This window comes from Haliaeetus leucocephalus, unplaced genomic scaffold, assembly GCF_000737465.1.
Source record: "Haliaeetus leucocephalus isolate CR32 unplaced genomic scaffold, Haliaeetus_leucocephalus-4.0 Scaffold140, whole genome shotgun sequence".
NCBI lineage: Eukaryota > Metazoa > Chordata > Aves > Accipitriformes > Accipitridae > Haliaeetus > Haliaeetus leucocephalus.
The window spans coordinates 3168475-3195216 of record NW_010972576.1 but is presented as its reverse complement, the minus strand read 5'-3'; the positions used below and the strand labels follow the sequence as shown (position 1 = coordinate 3195216).

The 26742-nt window shown below is 37.2% G+C and overlaps 1 protein-coding gene across 3 annotated transcripts in view; it reads left to right on the top strand.

The window, feature by feature from the left end:
• Positions 1 to 26742, top strand: part of RAPGEF2 (Rap guanine nucleotide exchange factor (GEF) 2) — a 133678-nt gene that overhangs the window by 71969 nt on the left and 34967 nt on the right. For all 3 annotated transcript variants that reach the window (XM_010586085.1, XM_010586084.1, XM_010586086.1), the window contains 4 exons: positions 11619 to 11750; positions 22397 to 22574; positions 24299 to 24435; positions 25002 to 25160. In XM_010586085.1, the coding sequence (XP_010584387.1) occupies positions 11619 to 11750; positions 22397 to 22574; positions 24299 to 24435; positions 25002 to 25160 (606 nt within the window). The remainder of the gene's footprint in view (positions 1 to 11618; positions 11751 to 22396; positions 22575 to 24298; positions 24436 to 25001; positions 25161 to 26742) is intronic.

Here is a 26742-nt window from a genome sequence, read left to right as displayed (position 1 = left end):
TGCTCTAGAATTCAGGGAATATCTTTGCACTTACCTGAAGACTCCTTGATGAAAATAAGAAAAATGGTCCTTTACTTTTTCTCTTGCTGTGATCACAGTGAGCACACACAAGTAGGTCTTTTGCCCAAACTATATTCTTAGTAATTCAAAGAAGTCAGAATCTTGTTCTGTATGACAAAATAGAAACTCAGGGGTATTAGGGATGCATGATAACACATACAGTTTTAAGAGTTTGTGTCAGTGTGAAAAATTTTCATTAATTTCCTTTGGCTACCATATGATGGAAAATGTAAATAGAATAATGTATCAAGCGAAGCAAAGCTGGGGATGTTATAGTAACATTCACTGCTATTACATTGCTATGGCATGAGTACAGTTGCACTTTCCAAATTCATAAAATAAGTAATAAAGCTGTTTAACTACTAGGCATGTTAGTATAGCATTAAAAAATCATAGATAAGGTAACTTACTATTTTAAGATTTTGCAACTTTAGTCATATAGAAAGGGAAAATGCTTGTCATTTAAAAATATTTTTAGTTGTCTCGTTGCTGTGCTATTTTTGTTATCCAGAAAAACAGCGAGACATTACATATATTACTTTATAATGCAAATATGAACCCTTTTTGCTCTCTGTGCATCAGTCTCAGAAGTATTATCTATAACCTTTCTTTCAAAAATCACCTTATTTTAAAAATATCATACCATTTTTAAGCAAAATTATTTGCCTTTTCTTTTTAAAATTTTATATCGTTATTTTGAAATGCTCACTATTATGCAATTAAGAATCTCAAAACTTTGTGGTAGTACACATTTTTGCTTTATATCAAAGAATGCTACAATCAGAATATTCTTAAAAACAAGGCTGAGCAAGTGCTTTGATAGCTTCTTGTTTGTTGAGAATATGCATCCTGCAATACTGTATTTCTTAAGCTTTTTGCTTGAGATGAAGCAAAAGTGTGCATCTTTCATTGTCAGACAAAGAAAATAGAGGAAACTTCCACTGTAGAGCAAACACATGGAAAACAAGTAGTTGCAGTTCATGATTTCTTATTTGGAGCCAGTCATCAGCAGAAGAAATTATGCATGTTCCTCTCCGATTGGTTAAGTTACTGAAAAGCAAAGTCAGGAAAAAAACCCCCACCCAACTCACTTTTCTCTTAAATTATTCCTTGATACTATAAAGCGAAGATAATCCTTTAGTTAAAACTCCAAGGGTGGCATTGACATGGCTGCAGCCATCAAACATTAAAAAAAAATTCCGTTTAATTGCTTGTGAATTATCATGTCTCTATTCAAATTTTCATCAAATTTCTTTCAATTAATTTGGCATTTTATAGAGGTAAGACTTACTGTACAAATGGAAATCTCCAGTTTTTGCATCTGTTCACAGCAGCTTCCTACATATATGTATCTTTTAAAAATATTTTCCTTGGAAGTGTACAGAATACTTAAGTCTTTACTAAGAAGCTACTAGTAAGAAAATCTAAAATGTTACGATGTTAATCATGGTGATTTTTGTCTTTTTTCCTCCTTTGGTTAGTCTGCTTCTGAATGATAAGTATACAAAAAACCAGGCTGGCTTCAGATTTTTCTGCTTGGAAGAGTGATATGGATCTGGAAGGGATTTTCTGGGTCAGTGCCATTACACACTGTTGCACAGCACGTTCATAACTTTGTCTAGCTTTGGTTTGAAAGCCTTCTCTACCACAGCTGCTGTTGAGCCTGGTTTTGAGAATCTCTGTGGTTCATTAGATAGCAACCTTCTTTCAACTTCCTGCTTGTTAGGCTTTGCACCTGCATTGCCTCTTGCTGGAAATATTTCTTTTTCTTCTTGCCTATTTCTAGATAGGGATCATACCCTCTCTCAGCTTGGGCTGAATAAGCCATGCTCCTCTTAGCTTTCTCAAATACTAGTTTTTCTTCTTCTGATAATCCTGATAGTTTTTCTCTGACTCTATGTTATGTGTATGGCTTTAAGTCCATCTTTACTGAAAACATATAGCTGGCAATGTGTGCTGCATTTCCAAATAAGGTCTCTGCTGGGGCCATGGAGAAGAGCCTGAAACTACTGTATTTCTGGATGATGCATGCTGTGATATTGTTGGGTTCTTCTGCTTCATCACCTTAACAGTTCAGTCACCTTCTGATTAGTGAATACACTGAAACTCTTTTTACAGTCATTTCTGACAGATAAGTTCCTAGAGTCTTGGTTTTGGTCTCCAAGTGCATGATCTCACATCTTCTCATACTGCATTTTATTTCTCTTACGCCAAGTAGGAGTCATCCTAATCTCACAGAAGAGTGTCCTGCTCATCTCTTGTACCAGGATTGTCTCTTTGCACTGTGTTACCAGCATGTTTGTTCCCCCCCCCCCCCCACACTTGGAAGGAGGGGAAATCTGAGGTATTTTCTATACCTATCATTTTTCATATCCTATCTTTAAAAAAAAAAAAAAAATTACTTGGGTAGCACTTAATTTAATTTTTCTTTACTGTAGAATTAATTCACTTTGATTTCTTTTACTATTGTAAGTTAGTTCAGTGCAGTAAAATTCAGTGCTGTAGTTCAGTAGTAAACTGCAGTAGTTCAGATTAAACAGCTGCAGTTCAAAGCTGAGATGTCCCCTCATGAGTGTTTTGAAAAACTTAACCAAGCTTAGTTAGATCAGCTGGAATGCTGTAATCATGAAATGAAATAATCCATGATCAGGTATAAAACAAAAAAAGCAATACATGCTGTAAGAACGCCCTACTGATGGAGGCTTTGACACTTGAAATGTATACATATCATAGGTCTTTTCTTTAACCATTTAAAATGTGCCCAGGAATGATGTTTTCACCTTTGGGTTAAACTTGTCTGTAGTGGTTTTCAATCCTAAGTGGTGCTTTAAAGCTGAAAATAAAATCTGACTGCAGGTGCCATGAGTTTTACCCCCACTGGTGCAATTGCTCTTTAGCATCCCCCATTGTCCACTTTAGTTAGACTGCTGTATAAGAAACCCAAAATGGGTCTGTATATGAGGTGTACATGAGCATCCCCTCACTTAAAATGTTCTGCAGGATTTAAAACATCTTGCTTGAAAATGTTTGAATTAACATTTCCTGTAAACATATGTGCCCACATAAAGTGTTCTTGAACTTTTTTTGCTTTTACATCCTTAGGCATAAATCTTTTGTCTGATTTCCTGTGGAAGCAAAGTTTGTGACCAGGTTCTCTGTTCCTTCCTGTCCCACAGTTACTTGTAACAGGCCAAAGGGTTCAAAATTTAACCTTATAGGTCTCCAAAAGTCCTGAAAGTAGGCCATTTAGTTTCCAGCCCAGGAGTAGTTCTCAGCATATTAAACACCAAAACAGCCACAAAGAGGAAGTATTTAGAAATTTCTAACTGTGGGAAAATCATCAACTGGAACATGCATTATATTAGTATGAAAATCAGTTATTCCCAAGAGAGAGATCTTTGCAAAGCCAGGCTTTATTATTTTTTTGTCCTCCCTGTCTACTGCTATTAAATAGGGAGCTTTTACTCAAGTTCAGTGGTTGAGCTCAGTTTTCTATGCTCCTACCCTAGAGATATTTCAGAAGTCAATTGAAATGCCTCGCAACAGTTTTTCCTTCAGCCTAAGCTGCAATCATCGTTGAGTGCCTATCCCTAGTTGTCAGTTTTCATTATGTAGATTTCCACAATGTGAATTCCCTTCCCAATTTTATTCAGTGTTCTTGGGAAGATGTTCGTTTGTGTGTGGGCATAGGCTGTGCAGGCTCTGTTAGGGCTCTAAATGCGAGTGCTTGGTGAGGCAGTGGGCTACTACCAAGAGTGATACGGTATGGCCTTGTAAACGTGCAGACATAATACACTGGAATAGAGATTCTGCTTTTCACACTTTGAACTACTGTTCAGGGATGGGATCTGATCTGAATTGCAGACATTCATAAAACAGACCAAACCGATCAATATAAAATATCAGATACTGTTAGTGAAAAAAGAGGAGGAAGACCTGAAAAGCTTTCATACTCAATTCTGCAAGGTTTCACTTCCACTGCAGTGTTTGGGAAAAACTTTAGCAGATAGAACAAAAATCTTTCAGCAATTGAGTGGCAGATACAGGCAGAGACACAGCTCTCCTTTTCTGTGAAGGAGATGGAAAAAAATGTACACAGTGTCTGAGAAATGGTGTAAAATCAGCCTATCCCATGCAAATAGCATTGCTTTGTTATTAATGTTAAGTGAGGTAAAGTGACTGAAATGTTGTGAAAGACCATGTTTGTCCATGTGGTTGAGGTTGCCAGAGAGTTGTCAGTACTTAAATGTATATCCACAGTCAAAACAGTTGTAGAACAGTCTTTTTATTTTGATCGCTGGAGCAGAACTGCTCTAAATTTAAAACCACCACAGGTACTGTATTTTAAAAGTACTAAATTATCCTTTGTTGCCCAATGAAGAAATTACACTTTTACCAGGTATTTTCTGAGACAAACTTCTGAATAAAGTTCTAAATAAAAATATTGTGATCTTGCAGATTTGTTGCTGTTCATTTTAAATATGTTATAATGGTTTGAGTTAAGGATTTCAAAACCCTGAGAAGAGCTCTGGAAAACTGGGTAATGCTTTAGTACAGTATGATTTAGTTCAGTTTAGTGTGATTTAGTTCAAAAGTGTTCTGCATTTTTTTTTCTTTTGTATTCTTGGTTCACAGTCACTGCAAATACCTGTATGATACAATTTTATTTTATTTTTAGTTTTACATAATTTGAGCTGTTGCCAATAAATTGACATTTGTTTTGCAGAAGGAATATTGTTTATGCTCTGGCACTGAAGAAGGCACTTTTGAATATAAAGTGCTGCATTGAATCTGACACACAAATGCTGTCAAAAGAAAAAGCAAATACTAACAGATCTGGTCCTACAACAGATAAGGTAGTTATGTTAAAGAAGAATGGGTGTGTGTCAGTGATGCATTTCATACTTTTCCTTTGAGAAGAGTTGTCCCTGAAAGCTTTTCTCCATTCCCCAGATACTCATTTACATTTCACCACCTCTGTCCCTCTGCAGAAGTCAATAATCCTTCAAGCAAAGGATAATTACATTCAATGCATTACATGCTCATAGGATTAGCTGCTGAGAGCTATGAGATGTACAGCAAGTGGTAGTCAGTGTGTGTTTTGTGAGGGAAACAAAATGAAGCTCCCGTGTACTGGTTCTGTCTCATTCTCTCTCCAAGACCAACACATCATGTTGCAATAGCTTAAACCTCTGAATAGTTTTACAGGGTGCTACCTGTAGGAAGGCATCAGTGCAGGAAAATATGGAGAGCCTGCCAGAAAAGCTCTTCTTAATGCTTATTTCTATGTTAGAGGTGTTCTGCTGTGGGCTTTGTATATAAACAACTGCTTAACCACAATAGTATCCAAATGCAGTATTTTCAGAACATGGGTTGTGTCTTGTGTTGTACTCAAAATGAAGAACATTTTTGAGAGTAGGTCTTTGTAAAGTTTGAGCCACAGTTTCACATAAAGATGTCTACTTGAGGAAAATTTGGAGACTCAAAATATATGAGATACTATTGTATAAGTGAATGATATACAGAAGACGTAATTCAAGTGTGAGGGTTATTAACTCCTGCTGAAGTTTTAAAAGAAAATACATAGAAACTTCTTAATGTTTTCCATCCCACCCCTAAGTACAAGGAAATCCTGCTTCCATGGGAATTGCATTCTAATTTGAACTCTATGTAGTTTAAACTTTTATTTTTAAATTTAACTCTGCACTGGACATGTCAGCCTGCATCATGTCTGTAGACAGAATCAATAGAAATTACTTTATTATTCAGTAATTACTTACATTGACTGCTGTGTTTTAAGTCACTGAACCATAAAAATGTTTTCCTTGATGTTTCTCTTGGTTAGTGAAAGAATTATGTTGAACTAGCATGTTGATGAATACCCACCATTATTGGAAGTATTTTCTTCCTTCAGTCATTAAACATCATAAATCTGGGTATATCCTTCAAACGCATACAACAGACCTACAAACATCTAATATAAAAATGAACATTTACATAAAATAGTGAAATAAAATGTTACTGAATCGGTAGGATACTGAAGAATACCGGGTTGGTGATCTAGACTCTTGTAGTGCAATGAATGTTTTAAAATTTCTATCCTGGTGGGGAAAAAAATGGGCAAGACTTAGGCATAGTATTTATTTTATTTGGCTGCTGTTGCTCTTCCTTTATTAAAAGATAGAGAATACCAAAATAACTTCATTATAATTTACTTATTTATATTTGTGGGACTAAATTCAGCATCTATAAAAGAAATAAAACTTTTAAAATTATTATTACCTTGGCTTTTATTATTTTATTAGCAAAGAGGTCCTACAGAATAAGCACTGAGATGCATGTGTTCAGAGGCTTGAACAATCAGTGTTTGCTTGTGTTTCTTTAATTTCAGAAAGTGGAAATAGTTTATAAAGGTGATGTTTTGTGTTGTCTTACGTCTACTGTACTTGCTTGGCCTATCTCAGTGGCACCTAATTGCCTATAGGATCATTCATCGTGAATTGCATAACAGAATGTTACACCTTTGCTCTCTTAAATTTCATCTTTCTGCAGATATATTTCAGTCACTTTGCAGGCTTTATAAATCTTTCATAAAGTGCTGAATGGCCTTCAGTAGAAGACCTTGTTTATAAAATGCTTACTGATGTGTTTGCTCTAAAATGAATGCTATGTTGGAGCTCTCCAGCCAACATTCCTCTTGTATTTTAGAATTATGTTTGTGTGTATGTCTTTCTTGTTGGTGCATTTATGCTTGTTGTTTTCACATATAACTGCATTTATAAAAATTATAAATGTATATAATTTATATATTTTATATATAGATATAATTTATGTTAAAATTATAAAAGTAAAACAAAACAAAACCCCAAACCAAACCACACATACACAACAAAAAACTTAGAGGAATACTATTTAAATGAAGAAAGGATTTTGTATCATTTCACTCATTTTTTGCTGGTTTCATACCTTTTTATGATATATCTGAAGATTTTACTTTCTTGCCTAGTAAATATTTTGAAAATATACTAATTTTTTTGTTTGTTTTAAATATTGTATTAGTAGGATGAGCCCAATGACTTCTTGAGTGGAAGTTGCATAGAATGTAGAGGAGCTCAAGCATTTGGCCAAGAGACTAAGAAAGAGGAGAAGCCCAGTACAGTCCCATTAGTAGCATATATATTGCCTTTTGTTATACAGAAAGGCATGCTGTAGGGTAGGAGAAAATCATGATGTTCTTAAAATAGGAGGAACATATTCAGAGCAAAGTAATTGTTAGCTTTGCATGCATAAAGCGGTGACTCACTTTGAGGGTGGAAGTAATAAAATGCTGCTTCTAAGATAGCAAGATGTGATAGGGTTTAAGGTATTGTATGGTTCAAAATGGAGATACCTCTTTGTCCTTAAGATAGTTTCACATAATTGTTTAAGTTTTCATTTGTTTTATGGTTTTCAAGAAGTAAAAGCATAGGGTTCCCAGCTGTACAGTTTTCCTCTGGTTTCTTGACATGTATGTAAACTATTTAAATGTGTGTATACATGCATGCATGCTTATTAAGAGGTATATGTATATTTATAAAATACTGTTTTGATCTCTGTCAAATTAAGATTAGGGCTTTGGTGTTAACTATTGTATTGGTTCATGTTTTCTATTAAAAACTTTTTTCCCCTGTTACGTCATATTTCATTAGTTCTATGCATGTGTAGCATTAACACTTTCTCACTTAAGAAGTTTGTCCTGAAAATAGGTTATGAGGGCAGTTATCTGACCCTTTTAATGACTATTAATTGTTTAATGTAGTGTAGTGAAACTACATTTACTTAAGAAGGACTCGTGCATTTATTTTTCTAACAGCCTGCCACGTTTTTATTCTTGTCTGCTAGTTCAGTCTCATGCTGTGACTCCCAAGTGTTCAGTAACAAAGTTAAGAAATACTGTAGTTGCTGGCTTCAGTAAAGCTGTAGTTTAGTATTGTCGCAGAAAAATAAGTGCTCTTTATGTGAAATACACAAGTTACTTTTGTTCCTTATTCCTTTGAATGACTCCTTAAAATTAGCCATCATTTAATGATAACGCAAAACAAGATAAAAGTGTCTCTTTGGTTCTGATGCCATTGTGGTGTCTTTAGTTTGTTGTAGCTGATGTTACTGAGGCAAAGGGTATGTCCTTAGACTTACTCATACTGCTGCATGATCTGGAGGATAAGGCATGTGTTATATATCTAGCCTGTGTGCTTTTTGAAACATTACATGAAAACCTTTATTTTTACTGTGATACTAAATACTAAAGTCAATACGAAAATGTTGAATGGAACAATAGCTGAATACAAGCACTGAGTGCTTAAAAATTTCACGATAAAGCAATATTCAGTAGCACAGAAAATATATATCTCTTGTAGTGAAGTTAACTGTCATACGTTTCCCAAAAGTAGAATTTGGTGTTCCTAGCCATTTTTTCACTGGATATAATAGCATGGTTTCATGATGTTGTCTTCTAATCAGTTCCACTGCAAGTAAGAAATTAAATGTAAATACCCTGGGTGGGGCCAGGCAACTTTGTGCTGGTTGCTGACACTACTGAGTTTGTTGAACGTTGCATTTTATTCTTGCCTGCTTACCGAAACCATTTACCAAACACTGTGCTCCAGGAGTGACAGGTGTAGCCTCTTACATACAAGACTTAAGCACACGTGGTTTTTCATTGTCATCAGTACTTTACTTTTTCCCCATTGTGTACAACTCTGTACATTAAATATTTTAAATAGCAGCATGTAACTAAGAAATGCATGTATTTCTCACACGCAGTTTTCATCAAGCTCACAATTTAAACGTTTCAGCTTATTTAATTTTTGTGTTCTTTTTTAATCCTTGCACAATTTCTCAACTTATTTGGGGGTAAGGCAGTCGAGGTGGATGCTGCTTTTGGGCATGTAGCACAGAGATGTAGTCTGCAAAGATGTGAGCATGTGCTTTCTGCTTGTAAATAGTCCTATTTGATTAGGATCAAAGTGACTAGTTCAGTTGCCCTAAGTAAAATGCCCACTTCTGATCTTATGCTGTCACCACTTGGCAAGTCCAGCTCATGCAGCGTGGCTTTGACTTGAGGAGTTATTCTGAAACCAGTAATCACCAAACATTCAGCTGATTGTCTACAGCCAAAAAAATTCAGAAGGCTTGCTTTTATTTGCAGTGTATTTCATCCGTTATTGTGGAATCCCCTGCCTCTTCCTATTGCCTGAGTAGTAACAAAACATAAATCCTTGCTGTTCATTTAAAACACTAAGTGCAGTCGTTATATTAAATATAGCTTGATTTCATTTTTTAATGTACTAACTGGATTTGCTTTGATGTAAGGTTCTTAAGAATTGTTATTGCATTGATAAAAAATAAATGCGATTGTTAATGACATGGAGATATTTGCAGGGCACTATGAAAAATTGAACGTGTTTGGCTGGGTGCAAGACTGTGTTGACATGCACCTCCCTGTGGAGTTAATACTTACTTGGGATTGAAATAGCTATTACTTTATAAAATGTAAAACTCTAAAAATACTATATCTTTGTAGGTTATCATTAAATGTGTGACTCTTAGATGATCTGTGCATGTATCTTAAAATAATATGTAGCATTTCTACTTGGAAGTAAACCTGGACTGCTTTAATTTTAAGAGACTGTACTTCTAGGAGCAGTCATAGACACATTGCAAAAGCTGTGGTGGTTCATTTACTATACATTCTACCCATGGAATGTATACTTATTTGTAGAATGGCTCGAATCATGATAAAAAATGGATATAGTGGCCTGAATATCAGTATATACTGTTCAGTTTTGTGATAACTCAGACTTACAGATTGAAAAGGGAAGTAGCAGAGACAACAGATACCATAAGTAATGCACTCCTTAATGCTGTATTTTCTGCTTCTGGTATATCATCAAAAGTGGTGAGCATAACTAGATTTTTCTGGAGGCAGTATCCATGGCTGTATGTATTAGAGTATTGCTTTTGTTAATTGCCCTTTCTTTGTTGATTGGCATATGAACATCAACCCTAGCTCTGGGCTTACTAAAGCTTTTTAGGATTATTAATGCCTGGTTCCTGTTTTTAGCCCCTCTTTCAGGTAAAATATTAAGAAAGAATTGTTTAAAATGTAGCCATTTTTGCTATCACTGATGCAATCATGCTGTAACAAGGAAGAAATCCTTTTCAGGTGCATTACAATAGGAAATGCCAGTCAGTCTAAATAAGGCTAAGGTTTCCAGTTGTGTGTGCTTTCACCACAAATTCTAAAGCCAACGTTCTTTCAGGGCATGTTCCATAAACAGACTGAAACCAGGAAAACAGCAGTAAAATCACTCAGTACCTTTAACTGTATAGAGCTAATCATTTTCTCAAGCACACTCTTGTGACTTGCAGATTACTTGTTTCATAACCTTTTATACTGATCAACGTATTATATCTTAATGCTGAACGAGCTTATATTTTCATTTTCATCCAGGGAGAACGGTAATAGTGCCAAGGTGGCATTCATAACTGACTTGGATGGACACACCGGTACAAACACACCTCTGTAGACAGTATCTACTGTGTCCTGAGTTGAAACAAACAAAAAAAAAAACAAGCAAAGGCTTTTTTAAATTATCGAGGCATTTATTGCATACCAAAATTGACATGTTAACATACTTTTATTAACTAGCAGTGGGATGCAAGCTTCTTGGGGAAAGGAGTAATTTGCCCCTGAAGTAGCATTTAAATATTTCTTCAGAAAGCAAATATTTTCCTTTATCAAAGTTGACTTTCTGCAGTCTGGCAATGTTTATAGTTCTTAATGATTTTCATGGGAGCTGTGTGCATAAAGCAGTAGTAAAAAATATACATCACAAATCTTGGTGGGTGATTGTTAAATGATTGAATATACTCTTGATTCGTTCTTCAGCACTGTGTGTGAGCAAACTAATTTCAGCATTGTAGTTCTTTGCAGTTGTGTCAGTCTTCCCACTTTTCCTGTTTGCCATCATGTTACTTGGCTCAAATTATAACAGACAGCTCAGTGGCTTGGATTTTACTTGCCTTTAATGTACTTTGTCAACTTCAGAAGCAGAAGAGTTAGCCAAATCCAGAGCAGTGCTTGTTGGTTTGTTTTGGTTTTTGGGTTTGTTTTTTTTAAAGTGTGTGACTTTACTCGCTGTTAATCCCCATTCTGCAGGGAACCATTGATATTGAAACTAGCACAATATTTGTATGTGCTTTAATTCTATCCAAACCCCATAGCAAGATACTGCAGGGTTTTGGCATAAGGGTTATTTCTTCACTGGTGTTTGTCCTCGGATATATGGGGTTTTTTAAATCTTATATTTGCAGCAATTTTGTGGTATTTTGCTGACTTCTGTATGTATTTTAAAAAACTGCAAAACTCAAACTTTCATGCTGCATTCTCAATCCCCAATGGTTTTCTTAATAAACTTGGTACTGGTAGAGAGTAAAGTGTGACGTCAATAATTTGAATTCATTTTGCTGTGTATCTACCTCAAATTGTAATGATGCTTTTTTTGCTCCACCTATAGCTTCCTGCAGATTTCACAAAGCTGCACCTTACTGACAGTCTCCACCCACAGGTGACCCACGTTTCGTCTAGTCACTCAGGATGTAGCATCACTAGTGATTCAGGAAGCAGCAGTCTTTCTGATATCTACCAGGTAAGACTGGAATGGATGCTGATGGGAGGTGCAATTGCCAACAGTTTTGACGTTAATAGCTGAACACCTGTGCTATTGCCTATTGTCAGTTTTTGTCTGAAGACTCAATAGACTTAAAAAACCTGATTTTTATTTGAATTGTAATAATTTCAGGGGTTTATCTGCCATGTACTAGATCTGATGTTTGAAAACTCGGCAAGCAATCTGCAGCACCGTGACATGATGTGTGTTGCCGTAGTTTGTCAGGATTGGAGTCAGCAACGTAGAGATGTCGTGTTTCACAACACTTCAGGATTGTGCTTCATGAATTTTGTTTCTAATTTCTGATTTTGGGGGAGGAAATCTTCCTGAGCTTCAGCATAGAGAGCCAGAGCGGCCTCTCCAGCAGATGTCCATGGTGGGACCTAGGAGGTAAAGGGGTTCTGTTCCTGACTCCATGTCGTGGTTTAACCCCAGCCAGCAACTAAGCACCACGCAGCCGCTCACTCACTCCCCCCCATCCAGTGGGATGGGGGAGAAAATCAGGAAAAAGAAGTAAAACTCCTGGGTTGAGATAAGAACGGTTTAATAGAACAGAAAAGAAGAAACTAATAATGATAATGATAACACTAATAAAATGACAACAGTAGTAATAAAGGATTGGAATGTACAAATGATGCGCAGGGCAATTGCTCACCACCCGCCGACTGACACCCAGCCAGTCCCCCAGCAGGGATTCCCCGCCCCCACTTCCCAGTTCCTAAACTAGATGGGATGTCCCATGGTATGGAATACACCGTTGGCCAGTTTGGGTCAGGTGCCCTGGTTGTGTCCTGTGCCAACTTCTTGTGCCCTGGCTGGGCATGAGAAGCTGAAAAATCCTTGACTGTAGTCTAAACACTACTAAGCAACAACTGCAAACATCAGTGTTATCAACATTCTTCACATACTGAACTCAAAACATCGCACTGTACCAGCTACTAGGAAGACAGTTAACTCTATCCCAGCTGAAACCAGGACACTCCAGCACTTCACCTCGTCTTTCTGTCCGTCTGATTTGCCATACATATAACAGCAGCTGTGATGTTTACAGGTCAGAATTTCAAAACTATAGATTTAGGACCTTGTAACGCGAGGGATTTTTCTTCTTGATGCTGTATTTTACAGTTCTTAGATGTGTTGGCTTCAAAATCTGGAACATACTCAGTGGCAGGGACAAAGAAATATGCAGCAAGCAGCCTGTGCTGGCCTGACTTGAGAGGCATATTCCAATTTCCCCACCTTGTAGAGACCTGGTGCCAGCCTCTCACTAGTGCTTTCTCTCCTGGCTGTCCTGGGTGAGAAGGTGAGGTTGAACTGGTGACGCTCTTTTAAGTTGTTATACTTCTGAGAGGGCTTCTTGTCATAAATCTTTGTGCTCTTTGTTTGGAGCAGCTTGAGTTTGGAGAGACTTAGTGTGAAACTGATCCAGAGGGTCCCTAGAGCACTTGGGGATATGCATCCTTCCTCTGAATATAAACTGGAAAAAAAAACCTAAAATAAAAAAAAAAAGTGAGGAAGTCTACATCCTTCACTTGATGTTTACAATTCTTGCAATGTCAAAGGAGGATTTGTCCTGATAGGAAAGTATAGCAATTTCTTATTCGGGGGGGGGGGGGATAAAAAAATCTAATCTAATTCAAGTGTTCTATTAAAACAAACATTAAAAAATTAACGAGACCACTTCTACATGCAGTACTGTTTACCAGAAGAGGAATAATATTTGTTTGGGATGGTTCTAAAAATGCAAATGTAGCCATTTAAACAATGGGAAAAGCATCATCTATACAAATACCTACAAGTTCAGTTGTGAGCATAGTTGTAGCATGTAGTCTGCTTCAGGTGAATAAGCTTGTAGGCTTTTCTGTGGGAGAAGATAGGCTATAAAAAGGTCCCAGATCAATTTAGACACTAATTGCAATAATGCAAAGGTTCATTTTTGTGAAAAATGTCAAAGTAACTGAACACTTTAGGCATAGCACATGCCAGTCAAGTATGTTTGTCAGAGTTTCTCCTGAAGAGAGGATTACTTTGAGACAGGATTTAGGTTTATGCTGTGAGGGTGAAGAAGATGTAAAATCAGCTTTGTTCTTCAAGTCTTCTATAGATTTTCATACCTTTTATTCCAAAGATTTTCACTTTAATATAAAAATAACAAGTACCTCTAGAGACACAGTTGTAGGTGGCATGTAGTTACAGTCATACAGTTACTCTCTAGATAAGTTGGGAGTAAATTTTTGAAGAGATTTTCAGCAAAACTTTCATAACTGTGAACACGATCACTGAATTTCTGGGAAATTAAACAAAACCAAACAACTGTACAGAAACTTCAGAGAAATACTTCTTTATGTAGTCACCAACCTGGTGTATGACTCCTATGATAAGTTTTGTTTGCAATAATGGAATCAACAGAATGGTTGGTGTTCAGAGAGAGTTAATGGTTTTCCGAAGTATTTACATGGAGAACATTTACTTTTTAAATATTCTTTTCAATTTAATTTAAAAAAAATAATCCATTCTTGGTGATCTTAAAAAATATTATCTGGTTTCTTCAATTAATCTACAATTAATACCTCATTTAAAGATGTCTTGGCACAGATGTATTGAGAACTGTGTAATTGTACAATGTCAAACTAATTGTTAAGATAACCTATATCCATATCAACATTGAGAAATACGAGCATGTGTTGTGGAACGTAACCCCATGTTTTTGTGTTAATATACATACTTGAAGAAACATTTATTAAGAAAATAAATTTTTAAGTTCAGGTGTGGAAATTGATAAGGTTCTTAAATTCTTGAATTTAACTTAATGGTAGCAAGTATTGTTTGACTTAATGATTTCTCATATTGTGGTAAATCATTAATTTCTGACCTCAATTTCAGTCATAAAGGAATGTAATGTAGCAATGTCCAATTAGGTTAAAGTACTGCCAAAAAAACCCCACAACAAAATAAAATGGCTGTAATTTGAATTCTCTGGGGTCAAGTCAAGGATTAAATAAACAGAAATACTTTTTGAAACCAAGAGATTGGATCAGTCATTCTCTCTCAATTGTTTGCCTTTTAATTCTCTCCCAAGTGTTTATTTGAAAACAGTGAACCATAACCAAGTCATCTACGTATGTTTTTTTACTTCAAATTTCATAGGTCTTAGGCAAAGCTCAATATCATTGTTCCTCTAATTCTTATGTTCTGTATATAATGGCTTTTTTCTGTTCAGTAGGGTGGACTTCTGTTCATGATGGCTAAGTATAAAGCAATGATTTAGAAAGATTGCCATCTTATCTTGCAATTGATAAATAAAATAAATGTTTTCTTTTCTTAAATTATACTATTAATTAGATCCTTACTGTTGAAATCTGAGGTAATAATAGGTCATATTTTGCATCCTAGTAAGTTTTAGTTCTGTAGCCTTAAGAACAGCTGTTTGCAGTGAAAATACGTTCATGGCCTTTTAAGATTTTTTTGAATAAATCATGAAGCTGAATCTTCAGATGCTTTCAGCATTGAGCTGAGAATATTTCCTTTTAAATATTAATGCTGTAACTAAATTTATTTGTCAAATGTTGTACATGAAAGAACTTCTTTTAGGATACGAAGTACTTACCAAAATAAAATACATAATCCTTTGTGTTTACCCCACCCAAGTCTCAAAAATATTTCGGATGCCAATTAGTAAGGTCCTTAAATGTTGTTACTTTTATTTTAGGAAATAAGTTCATAAAGTGACTAACTCTGTAGTGTGACTGGAGAGGAAGGGGATGCTGAATGTTAATAGATTGTGTGCTGGCTTGTATTTGCCAAGAACAATACTTTGCTTCTGGCTTGTATTGACTTGGCAAAGCAAATAATTCACTGCTGCTTCTCATGTATGGCTGCTCACTCTTGCTTCTCATGCTTAGTTAATGCTTGCTATATGGAAGCATATACCTGTTCCTATATGCTCCTAAATGCTTCCTACACCTGTCATATATATTACCAGATGATGATCCTGGTTTGAGAGCGAGGAGATTTAAGCCCATGAACGCCTGGTATTCTCCCTCCCTGTTTTGGGAAGGTGGTGTTGTGTTGGCTCAGCTCTTTCCTTTGCCAGCCTTTCTTTGCCTTATCCTGTCCTCAGCCCGGTGGCTTCCTGCCGGCCCTACGTGCCCTCTGGTGTCTGCCCAGATACTGCTGGCGGTACAGGAAACCGGGAACATCCTTTTTGAGACCCTCCCAGGATGTGTGTATTGCTTGGAAATTTTCAAGATGTCAACTTTGTTTTCTCATGAGTCTGATACGGTAACTCATAGAAGAAAGGTCTACTTTCCAGAAAGTCTTCCTGAGAGCGCCCAAACCTTTCTCTCTCTCAAACCAGAGAGTCCATGCAGCCTGCCCCTAAGTTGTTGTCTGCAAAATAAAGAGGTTTTACCTTAAGATTAAGTCAGTCTTTCTGACTATATCACCCTGTGCAGTGCAGGGCTCTGGTTAATGCAAGGACATCTGAAACGGTCAAGTAAGCTAGGTCCTACTGAACTCTCCCCCACCTTCGGCTAAGTCCTCTGCAGTACCTCAGCACTCCTGGTGAGTTCAGGTCCTCTAATCTGTTCTGCAATTTATAGCCTAGGGGTAGCTTTCAGAGTCCTTGTTCTGTATGCCTGTGGTCTCAGCAAATGTTGCTCCATTTTGAGAAAGTGGCAATTAGTTGGCAATAGAGGACGATGCTGTTCCTGGTGTGCTTTGTCTGGATTATTACATTTTTCCATCTCTAGGGAGGAATAGTGCTCAGACTGACGCCTGTGACAGATGTGAGCTGCTGTGCTGTAAATTTGTAGTAGATAATGAAAGAATAACTACAAAGAGAGACAGCAGTAAAAATCTTAGACTGAAGGAGTTTTAAGATACTTCATGGCCATTTGCACTCATGTTAGTAGAGTATGAAAAAATAATTTCACTACCTTAGATTTATGTATGAGTTGTATGCATGTAATAGTTATAATTGATATATATATGATAATTTTTTAACAAACATAGTATAATTACATGGTTTGAATTTCATAGCAATTTATTAATATTGTAAATTTTTTTGCCCAGTTGAAAGCTAATGTAAAACAAAACCCCAGCCATGTTTTCTCTCTGTGAAAAGCTGGATCCAATGTACCTATATAATGACAGGAGAAAATCTTTCAAGCCTAATGGAACTTCTGCAAGTGATTTCACAAGAGGTGTCGTGCCAGAGTTCTTGGTGTTCTGTATCAGTATTGGCTTATAAATTATGAAGTAAAAAATGAATGTTTTCACTAATAAACATTTTTCACTTCATTTTTTAATTTATTTTTTAGCCCTTAAACTACAATGATTGAAAAAATGAGGTGGGGATGGTTTTTTTGAGCTGAGCTTGGCTGCTTTCTTTGTTACCTTCATGGACTTGAAGGACTGCATCAGGCAATGAATATATTTCTGGTTTGCGCAAAAAGTGTCTTCTATGATTTCTTTTTTCCCCAGTGTTTTTCTCTTGCATGTTTGGACATTTTGGATTGTCAATTTAGCTGATGACATTAGTCATAAAGGGGATTTATTACTCAAAATGATGCAATTTTTTCTTAATGTTTCCTAAAAAAAGTGGTTAAAATAATGTCATGGTTTAAGCCCTGGCACCACGAAACTGCTTGCCCACTCCTCCCCTGCCCTGGTGGAATGAGGTGGAGAAAACAAAGAAAAGCTCGTGGGTCAAGACGAGGGCAGGGAGGGATCACTCACCAGTTATGGTCACAGGCAAAAAACAGACTCAACTTGGGGAAAAAACAAGATCAATTTAATTTACTACCAATCAAATTAAAACAACGATAATGGGAAGTAAACCCAAATCTTAAAACACCTTCACCCCACCCGTCCCTCCTTCCTGGCTCAACCCCACTCCTGTTTCTCTCTACCTCCTCCTCCCCAGCGGCGCAGGGGGACGGGGAATGGGCGTTGGGGTCAGTTCATCACACCTTGTCTCTGCTGCTCCTTCCTCCTCAGGAGGAGGACTCCTCACTCTTCCCCTGCTCCAGTCTGGGGTCCCTCCCACAGGAGACAATTCTCCACGGAACTTCCCTGGCATGGGTTCTTTCCTCGGGCCGCAGTCCTTCAGGCACAGACTGCTGCAGTGCAGGCTTTCCCATGGAGTCCCGGCCATCTTGGGGAGCATCCCCCTGCTCCGGCGTGGGCTCCTCTCTCCCCAGGCTGCAGGTGGGCATCTGCTCCCCCGCTTCCCTCCATGGGCTGGGGGGGGGCAGCCTGTTGCCTCATCAGGGGCTGCCGGGGCATCCCCTCCTCCAGCGCACCTCCTCCCCTCCTTCCTCACTGACCTCGGTGTCTGCAGAGGGGTTCCTGTCACATTCCAATCCCCCTACTCACTGCTGGTTCCCCTTCTTAAATCTGTTCTCCCAGAGGCGCTACCACCATCCCTGATGGGCTTGGCCTGGGCAGAGGTGGGTCCGACTGGGATCCGGGGAAGCTTCTAGCACCTTCTCACAGGAGCCACCCCAGCGGCCCCTTCCCTGCTACCAAAACCCTGCCACACAAACCCAAAACAAATAAAAATAAACAAAAGTCTAGGCTAAAATACTCTGTTTAAAATACTAAGAAAGCAGTAGTTAATATGGCTAATTTTAAGGGTTTTCTAGTTTTTTCTCTTTATGTTAAGATCAGCTTTTTCTGCAAACCAGTGTAGAAAAGTAAACTATGAAGGCAACCTAAAACAGAGCCAGTCGTCTTGTAAGCAGTTCTCCATGTCCTCCCATTTCTTTCCCATAGTAAGGCTGGTGTGTGTATGCAGGCATGCATGATGAAACAGTTATAACACGGGAGGGACAGTTACTTGACTGTAAAGGTACAGATCTGTTGGATAAGCCAACATCCTCCTTGGTGTCTTCTGATCTTTTTCTCAACAGATACCCAAAAATTGGTTGGAGAAGGAAATGAGGCAGTAAAGGAGGTCACCTTCTTTAGCTGTTCATGTAGTCTTACCACCTCTCTCATTATGTCAGTGTTCATGATGCCTCCAAAAAATGAAAGACTAGTAAAGTTAGGCTTAATCAGTTTCCTCTCATACCAGTCTAAAGGGACTAACAGGGTCTTCCATTTCCCCAGTCTGCCCAGTTTGACCTAAGGGAATGATAGATTTTTGCTGGTTTTTTTTTCCCCCCCTCCTACCATCAGTCAAGGAGCCAAAGGCTAACTGAGAAAACTTACAGAAGGCTCCTTTACTTTCCATCTTTTCCTAGTTATTTCATGGTATTTGTTTAATTAGCCATTATTACTCAAATCTAGAAGTGACTGTGGTCTTGGAGATCCTTAGCAGTTGGAACAAACACTTTTGTATTACTACAATACTAGCCTTAATAAGACACTGCTTAAAGTTGGGCAGGTCACCTTAGGTACCATATGTGAAATAACTCTTCAACTCAGGCTTGAAAATGTCTGTCTTAAGTCTTCTGACTTTCTTGTTGGTGATGTGACAAATAAAATATTAGGCTGTCATGCGATTCCTTTGAAACTTCAGCAAATTTTTCATGGCATCTTTCCAACTGTGAAGAAAATTTTCATTGCAACTCGTATTCAGACTTTGGAGAGACATTGTTTTGTACTCCAAGCTGCAAGCAGCATTTTTCTTACATGCAGTCTCTTTAGATTTATTTAAGTGAAGCTAATTTCTCTTATTAACCAAGAAACAAAGGACAAAATGCATTTGTGAAAGCACTGATTTCCAAGGTGTTCTTCATCCTTGATTAAATGCCTTGGGAAGCTCTAAGCCTCATGATTGACTGTAGTACAAATTCTGTCAGGTATTCATCTTGTGTTCTGGATTTTCTCATCGTGAGGTTTATAAGGAAGCCTCTGTCCTCAAAGGAGCTAATCGAGGTTTTCCCTTCAGTCTTACACAAATGCATGGCTGTTGCTTCATAACTAAGGGTTCCTGTGTGAACGTGCTTGATTTTTCTAACACGTGAGGGGTACAAAAGTATTCGAAGTTGAAGTTTAATGTGTCAGCAAGAGAACTGTGAGTGCTTAACGTCATACTTGATGCTACAAAGCCTAAAGAAGCTATTTGCGATGTTCTGTAGATAAATTGGTGTGTGCTTTTAACATGAAGACAGATCCAATTATTCTTAATAATGTAACAAAATTCATGCAAAACTTTTTGCATGTATAAACTCAGAAGGAGTCCCTGTGGGATGAATTGTTTGATTCTTTACTACTGTGAATGTATATTGCATCCTTTGCTAACTTTTGCATAATCATATCTTTTTCAGAAAATTGCTTGGAGAAAAGGTTTTTCTTTTTCTTTTCTTTTTTTTTTTCTCAAAAGATACAGTTTATTTTTGAAGGTTAAAGTTAAATTAATAAATTTTCTTGTTACTCTGTGGAATGTTGCATTCAATTCTGAGCTTTGTTGCAGTGGTTTATATTTTTGGATAACTAGTAAGTTAGAAATAGTTGCTTTAACATTCAGATTTCTACCAATGACTTCAGTTGTCAGAAAGATTTAATTAGCTCTGTAAAAAGCGATCATCTTCAGGAAGTAGTTGTAACCTTCAGTTGTAATTTTTAAAGTATATTCTGAATACATAATTGCATTTAATTTGTGTGAGAATTTTTTTAAAACAGCATCAACTTTTCTTGATAATAGAGCTTTGACTTCTGTTTTTGGTTTATTGTTTTAAGACAGTCAACTTGTCTTTTAATAATCAGTTTTGTAGAATATGTCTAATTTTCTCATGTATGTTAGCATTGTGTGACTAAATTTAGTTCTGCATTCATCTTATGCGTTTTTGAGAGCTTATTCTAGGCAGGTAGGAGGGGTGCTCATTAGTAATGGGAAGGTCTGCAAAATTGACTCGTGAATTAGTCAGTCCTACTGTCACTGGCATTGTCACTGTTGGAGACTTCTGATTCTGACAGATTGGTGTCATAAGCTGTGTGTCTACTGACTCATCGTCACTAATTTTTCCAACAGTCGCTTTTGATGAAGGCTATTTTGTAGAAGTAGTTAGAGCAACTGTTTCAAATATATCATAGAGAACATGCATGTCAAGCACAGTAAGACTGCTAATGAAAATACTACTATCAGTGCTATCAGTTTTGTGATTTGTTTGCATGCCTGTATACCATCCTTCTTTACCCTGCTTAAGAAATACTCAGAATTTTTTCTTAAAAAAACTCCACCCCCAAAACCAAATCCCAAAACCCCCCAAAAAACCCAAAACACAAAGTGAGAATAATTTGGATACTGTGTAGTTGCTGTTATGCTTTTTATATTAACAAGACCCTGTTACAAAGCTTGTGTTGTATTGTAGGACAGAAGCATTTAAGAATATCACTAGCTGCCCTGATCTGTCTCCAGCCATATGCTACCATTCGTAAGGTGGCTGTGTATAATGGCATTAAAGTAACAGATGTCAGCCACAGCTAGTGAGGCACAAATAGGGAAGATGATTCTATGAAAATACCAATGTAATTTGTTTTAACCTTCTCTGTGTGTGGAGGGTTGACCTAGTTTGGGGTGTTTCTTTTTTTAACCAGTGTGAGGGGCAGATCAATAAAACAGGCTTTAGTAGCTGTGTTTTGCCCCATGTAGTATTTTTAAAGTAGACGTGAATGCACTGTGTGTTTCCAGAGTCTCAGAAACAAACCATCCCTGTAAGGGGTGTGAAACTTGATTTCTCAAGCCATGGCTTAAAACTTGCTCGTTAGAAGCTTGCATTTCCTTAAAAATTGTCGTAGCTGAGCCTTGGCTGCTGCCATGGTAGTAAATCAGGTTCTGAGAAAAAGAAGCTTTATCAGCTGTGACAGACAAATGTTTGTGGGATTTATTAAGTGTTTGGGCTTAAAACTGAATCATTAAAATGTATTTACCTTTGGGTGCTATGCTAACGACCTCAGGCTATATATGGACTATGTTCTCCTTCATTTTAATACAGTTTAAAGGAGGTTATGTTTGGCAGGTATTCTGTGTAGTCCATCTGTGGTGTTTAAGCAGTGACTTCGCATTTTTTCTGCATTTGTAAATTCTTATATATTTTATCAGCAAATGAAAGCCATATTTAACTATGTTGAACTGGAATTGTAAAAGAGAAATATAGTCCTAGGTTACTGGGAGATAGCTAAATTCCTGTAGTGTTTTGATGCTGTACTTATTTCCCCAAACTGTCTACTTAAAATGACATTGTATTTCTAAGCGTCTGAAAATGTAAAGTTGGGGCAGGAACAGAAACTGTTTTAAATGAACTGTTCATTTTAAAAAAATATGTTCAGCTAATATTCCAAGAAATTGTTCCTTGAAATACAACTGCCTTCAATTCCCCCCAGACCTACTGATTAAATAATGTTTATTGAATCCTGTTTGTGTGGCTGATTGAAACAAGTGTTAAAAGCCCTGTTTAAACAGTGGGTTTGGGTTGATTAATTGTTAGTTGTTTCAAAAAGATACGTAAATAAAAAAGCAATATAAAAAATAGAGTGAATTTATGATTCATCTGTTAGGTGATAGAATTCATTTGTGTACATTTGACTACAAAACTGTAGCAGTGAATAACACATTTGAATGTTTTCTTTTTGTTTGTTTGTTGTGGTTTTTTTTAATTGTTGATACATGAATTTAGGCTACAGAAAGTGAGGCTGGTGATATGGATCTTAGTGGGTTGCCAGAGACAGCAGTGGATTCTGAGGATGATGATGATGAAGAAGACATTGAAAGGGCATCGGATCCTTTGATGAGTAGGGATATTGTTAGAGACTGCTTGGAGAAAGATCCAATAGACAGAACAGATGATGACATTGGTAAGTATTGCAATGTAGTAAAATACTGTCAAACTTGTTCTCCTTCATCAAAAGTATATTCCTTTTTGAGCTTGAGGTTTTATTTTCATCATTGGCTTTTGTAGTTGGTAAGTTCAGTGCTTATTCTGTAAGGTGATTCATAAATTCAGCCAGTGAATGAGTACAACCACAGAAGAGGAGGAAAACACACATAATATGGGTGAAAACTATTAGTTTCTGGCCCTTTGTATCTCAAGCTTCAACTTCTAATTGATATCAGAACTGGTTTATGAAGCAAACATCATTGTGTACTGTCATTACAGACAGAACCTTGGCAAAGTCGTCAATGTCAACACTGGATGCTTATCACATTAAATTTTTTAATTGTAAGTTGTGACATTGTGTCTGGTCTTAACCAAAGATATACATTTGTGTTAAACATTGGAGCTGTTAAGACCTTTACGTAAATGTGCTTCTAATCAAACTAATTTGCTCTGTTAACGTACAGGTTAATGCATCGAAAGCAAAACAGAACTAGAATTCAAATTCTTACAATTTGTAATCTAATCTGTTTCACTGGCTGAGTTTTAATTTTTTTCTTTTATCAAAGTATGACTAAATGATGTTTAAGGTTGATTATCAGATGATTAAGGGACTGGAGCATCTTTTATATGATGAAGGTCTAAGAGAGCTGGGACTGTTCAGCCTGGAGAAGAGAAGGCTCAGGGGGATCTCATCAATGTGTACAAATACCTGGTGGAAATGTGTAAAGAAGACAGAGCCAGGGTCTTCTCACTGGTGCCCAGTGAGAGGACCAGAGGTAATGGGCACAAACTTAAACACAGGAGGCTCTGTCTGACCACCAGGAAACACTTTTTTTTTTTTTTACTGTGACAGAGCACTGCACAGGTTGCAGTCCTGGGCAATTGGCTGTACGTGGCCCTGCTTGAGTAGGTGGGTTTGACCAGATGACTTCCAAAGGTCCCTTCCAACCTTGAACCATTCAGTGATTCTGAGTAAATAAAAATTTAGGAAAAAGATGGGGTCCTACTGACTACTTTCAGTAGGTTTTTAGACCAAACTGAATGCAAAAATGTCTAGCACTTACAGAATATAATCCTTCAGCTGGACTACTAAGAAAAATTGAGTTCTGTAGTTATGAACAATGTAAAAAGTGAAAATACGGGAGAAGTTCACTGTTGAGTACAAGAGCAACTCCAGTCCATGTAGAAGACAGAGCAGCAGTAGTCACCTTTAAGGCAGTAATCCTGTCTGGTCCATCCAAGGGGAGCTTTGTGAATGTGCCAGATGATGGCCAAGTACAATTTACTGTTAAGTTTAGCCTAGGAAGGGATGGCTTTACCAATGAACTTTCTCAGTTTTGTGAAATTTCCCTTCTTAAAGTCTTGCTGTGTTTTCTGTAGGCCTGTCATAGTCTTAAGGGAGTAATACTGGCTGGAGTATTACAAATATCATTGGTTGTATTCAGAGCTCTCGGTTACATTACAGTTCTTCCATTATGCTGACTTTTACTTCGCAGGGCTTCTATTGATGATATGACCAGCCAGTCTGTGTCTACAAAATACCCAGTAATTACAACAGGCCACTGTACATAATTTATTAGTATACAGAAATGATTGTGCAGCATTTTAGCTTAAGTAGCCTCAGGCATCTTGCTGAAGAACTGTCTTTACTGTGTTTTATTGTTTTGACATGCACGACTCAGTGGGCTTTTTCTCCTTCAGAACAACTACTGGAATTCATGCATCAATTGCCTGCTTTCGCCAACATGACAATGTCAGTGAGGAGGGAGCTCTGTGCTGTAATGGTGTTTGCAGTTGTGGAGAGAGCAGGAACTATTGTACTGAACGATGGGGAAGAGGTCAGTAGAAGTTACTTTGGACTCTCCTATTATACCAGACATCCCAGATTCCACAGGGTTAAGGTCCTTTTTTGTTGCTTAGAAATTAAAAAAGAAAAAATAACTTTGAGCAGGTGAATTATGCCTCTTTTCGTTCTGTAATAGTTTGAAAGCTTTTGCTTAAGTACTTGCACAACATTTCTTATGCAATGAAAGCATAAGAAAATACTCTTTGTAATGTACAAAATACTTCCTGCCTATTGGAGCTGATTCGGGGAGTTCATTTCGGTGTTTAAGTGGTGCTTTAAAACCACCTTTTTTGTTTGTTGGTTTGGGTTTTTTTAATTTTCTTTTTTTTTTTTTTACATTCTTACATAAACTCTTAACATTAAAGTTAAACATAGGATTCTGGTTTTCTTGAGCTGGAAGTAGCTGCACAGTTAAAGTAAACTAGCTTATAGATGTTTTTAACAGGTGCTAAAAATAACTTTTCCTTTGGAAGAATAGTAAGGATTGTACCTATATAGTATGATATTACAGTGTTAAGTGATACAGTCTTCATGTATCCTGCAACATTTGATTTGTAGCTGGATTCCTGGTCAGTCATTTTGAATGGCTCTGTGGAGGTGACGTACCCTGATGGAAGAACAGAGATACTCTGCATGGGGAACAGTTTTGGTGTTTCCCCTACCATGGAAAAGGAGTATATGAAAGGAGTGATGAGAACCAAAGTGGATGACTGCCAGGTAGAGTGTCGGACTGTAATACATGCAAAATCACATACATATAGGTGTAATGCAACTCGATAGCCAGGCATGGTTTTACTTAAAACTGAATATATGTAAAATCTCCAGTGTGTAACCCTGTACAGTAGTTGGGAAATAATGGTTTCTGCATACCCACAGTCTGGGAAATTGAATTCTCTTCATCTGGATAGGGATCATTTTAGATGAAGAGGTTTATCTACAGGCTTTCCCCAGAACTTGAGGCCCAGTAGCCTGTTGCATACATCCGTTGCTTCAAACTTTCCCTTAGTAGGATCTTGAGGTCCATTAGCCTTTACAGGCTCTCCTACAGGTAACAGCCATTCTTCCTTACTCGACTCAGCTACTGAATCTTAAAGTAATACAAGCTGTCTCTCCCATGGTTTGAGTGGAAAATCTTCTAGTTTCAGCTAACCTGGCCTTTCAAGGAAAATGCCTTGATGTTTGCTATAACACAAGCAGTCAGATGTAAGCAATGGTTCTCATAGAGTAACATTACTAGCCTAATCTGGATATATGGTTGCTGTTTGCTTATTCCCATCCAGAAAATAACAGCCAAGCCCTGGGTGAATTAAGCATTTTGCTTGGTCCTGATGGCTAATTAGCTTCCAGTAGATGCCCTTTGAAATGGGTGTAAATGGAGTCACCTGGTTTAGTTTGCCCTTCTGACTTCCAAGAAGTGCATAAATGATATTGTGTTAGGATAATGTTTTGCAACAAATCCAAACTGTGGGACTTCTGTTTCAGCTACTACTAGCTGCTGGAAATAGAAAAGGTATGTAAATGAATTATAAAGAGTGCAGGAGAAAATACTATCTCTGTGAATCTCATGCCTTTGTCCTAAGTATGTCCACGATTTAACAACCTTTCAGTTAGAAGAAACACTGTTATTTCCTTTCAGTTAAAAACCCAAGTTCATATAAGAAGACAGTTTAATCTTGTCCCCCAAAAGAAACAAAGATATAAAACTTGTACCAAGTTACAGAAGGCAATTCATAGTGTGTACAGTATTTTCTTTTTCTAAGTTGTAGTGGGTGGTCTTACTTATATTTGCATACTGTAGGTGCTAGGGATATTCTTCAGATATTTATTCTTGCACTTATTCTTGGTTGAGCAGATGACCGTAGAAAATATTTTTCCTGCTGTATGCTTTAATCCAGAAGTAATTTGTTTCTGTGTGCCTGCATTCATGTAATTGAATAAATGTTAGTTTTCTTAATGATTGACTTTATTAATAATAGCTATGAAAAATGAAAATTATTTACAGTAGCAATAGGCACAAAAAATAAAAGCTAGGTTTTCCCTTCAATCTCTTAACCCTTCTAAGTACCACGCAAAAGCTTGCATGGGAGAAAAAATACCAGCTACTAGAATAGTGAGCTTCATCTCCAGTAGAGGGGATATCAGAGCAGCTAAAAAAAAATGGCTAATAATGCTAAATCATTTTGCTCTAAGGAATCTTGGTCTCCTCTAACTGCAAGGTTGTAGTGGAAATACTGTGCTTGTGTATTCATCTGCTTACTACAGCTGAACTGCTGGAAAGACAAATTTAGCTCATTGCAGG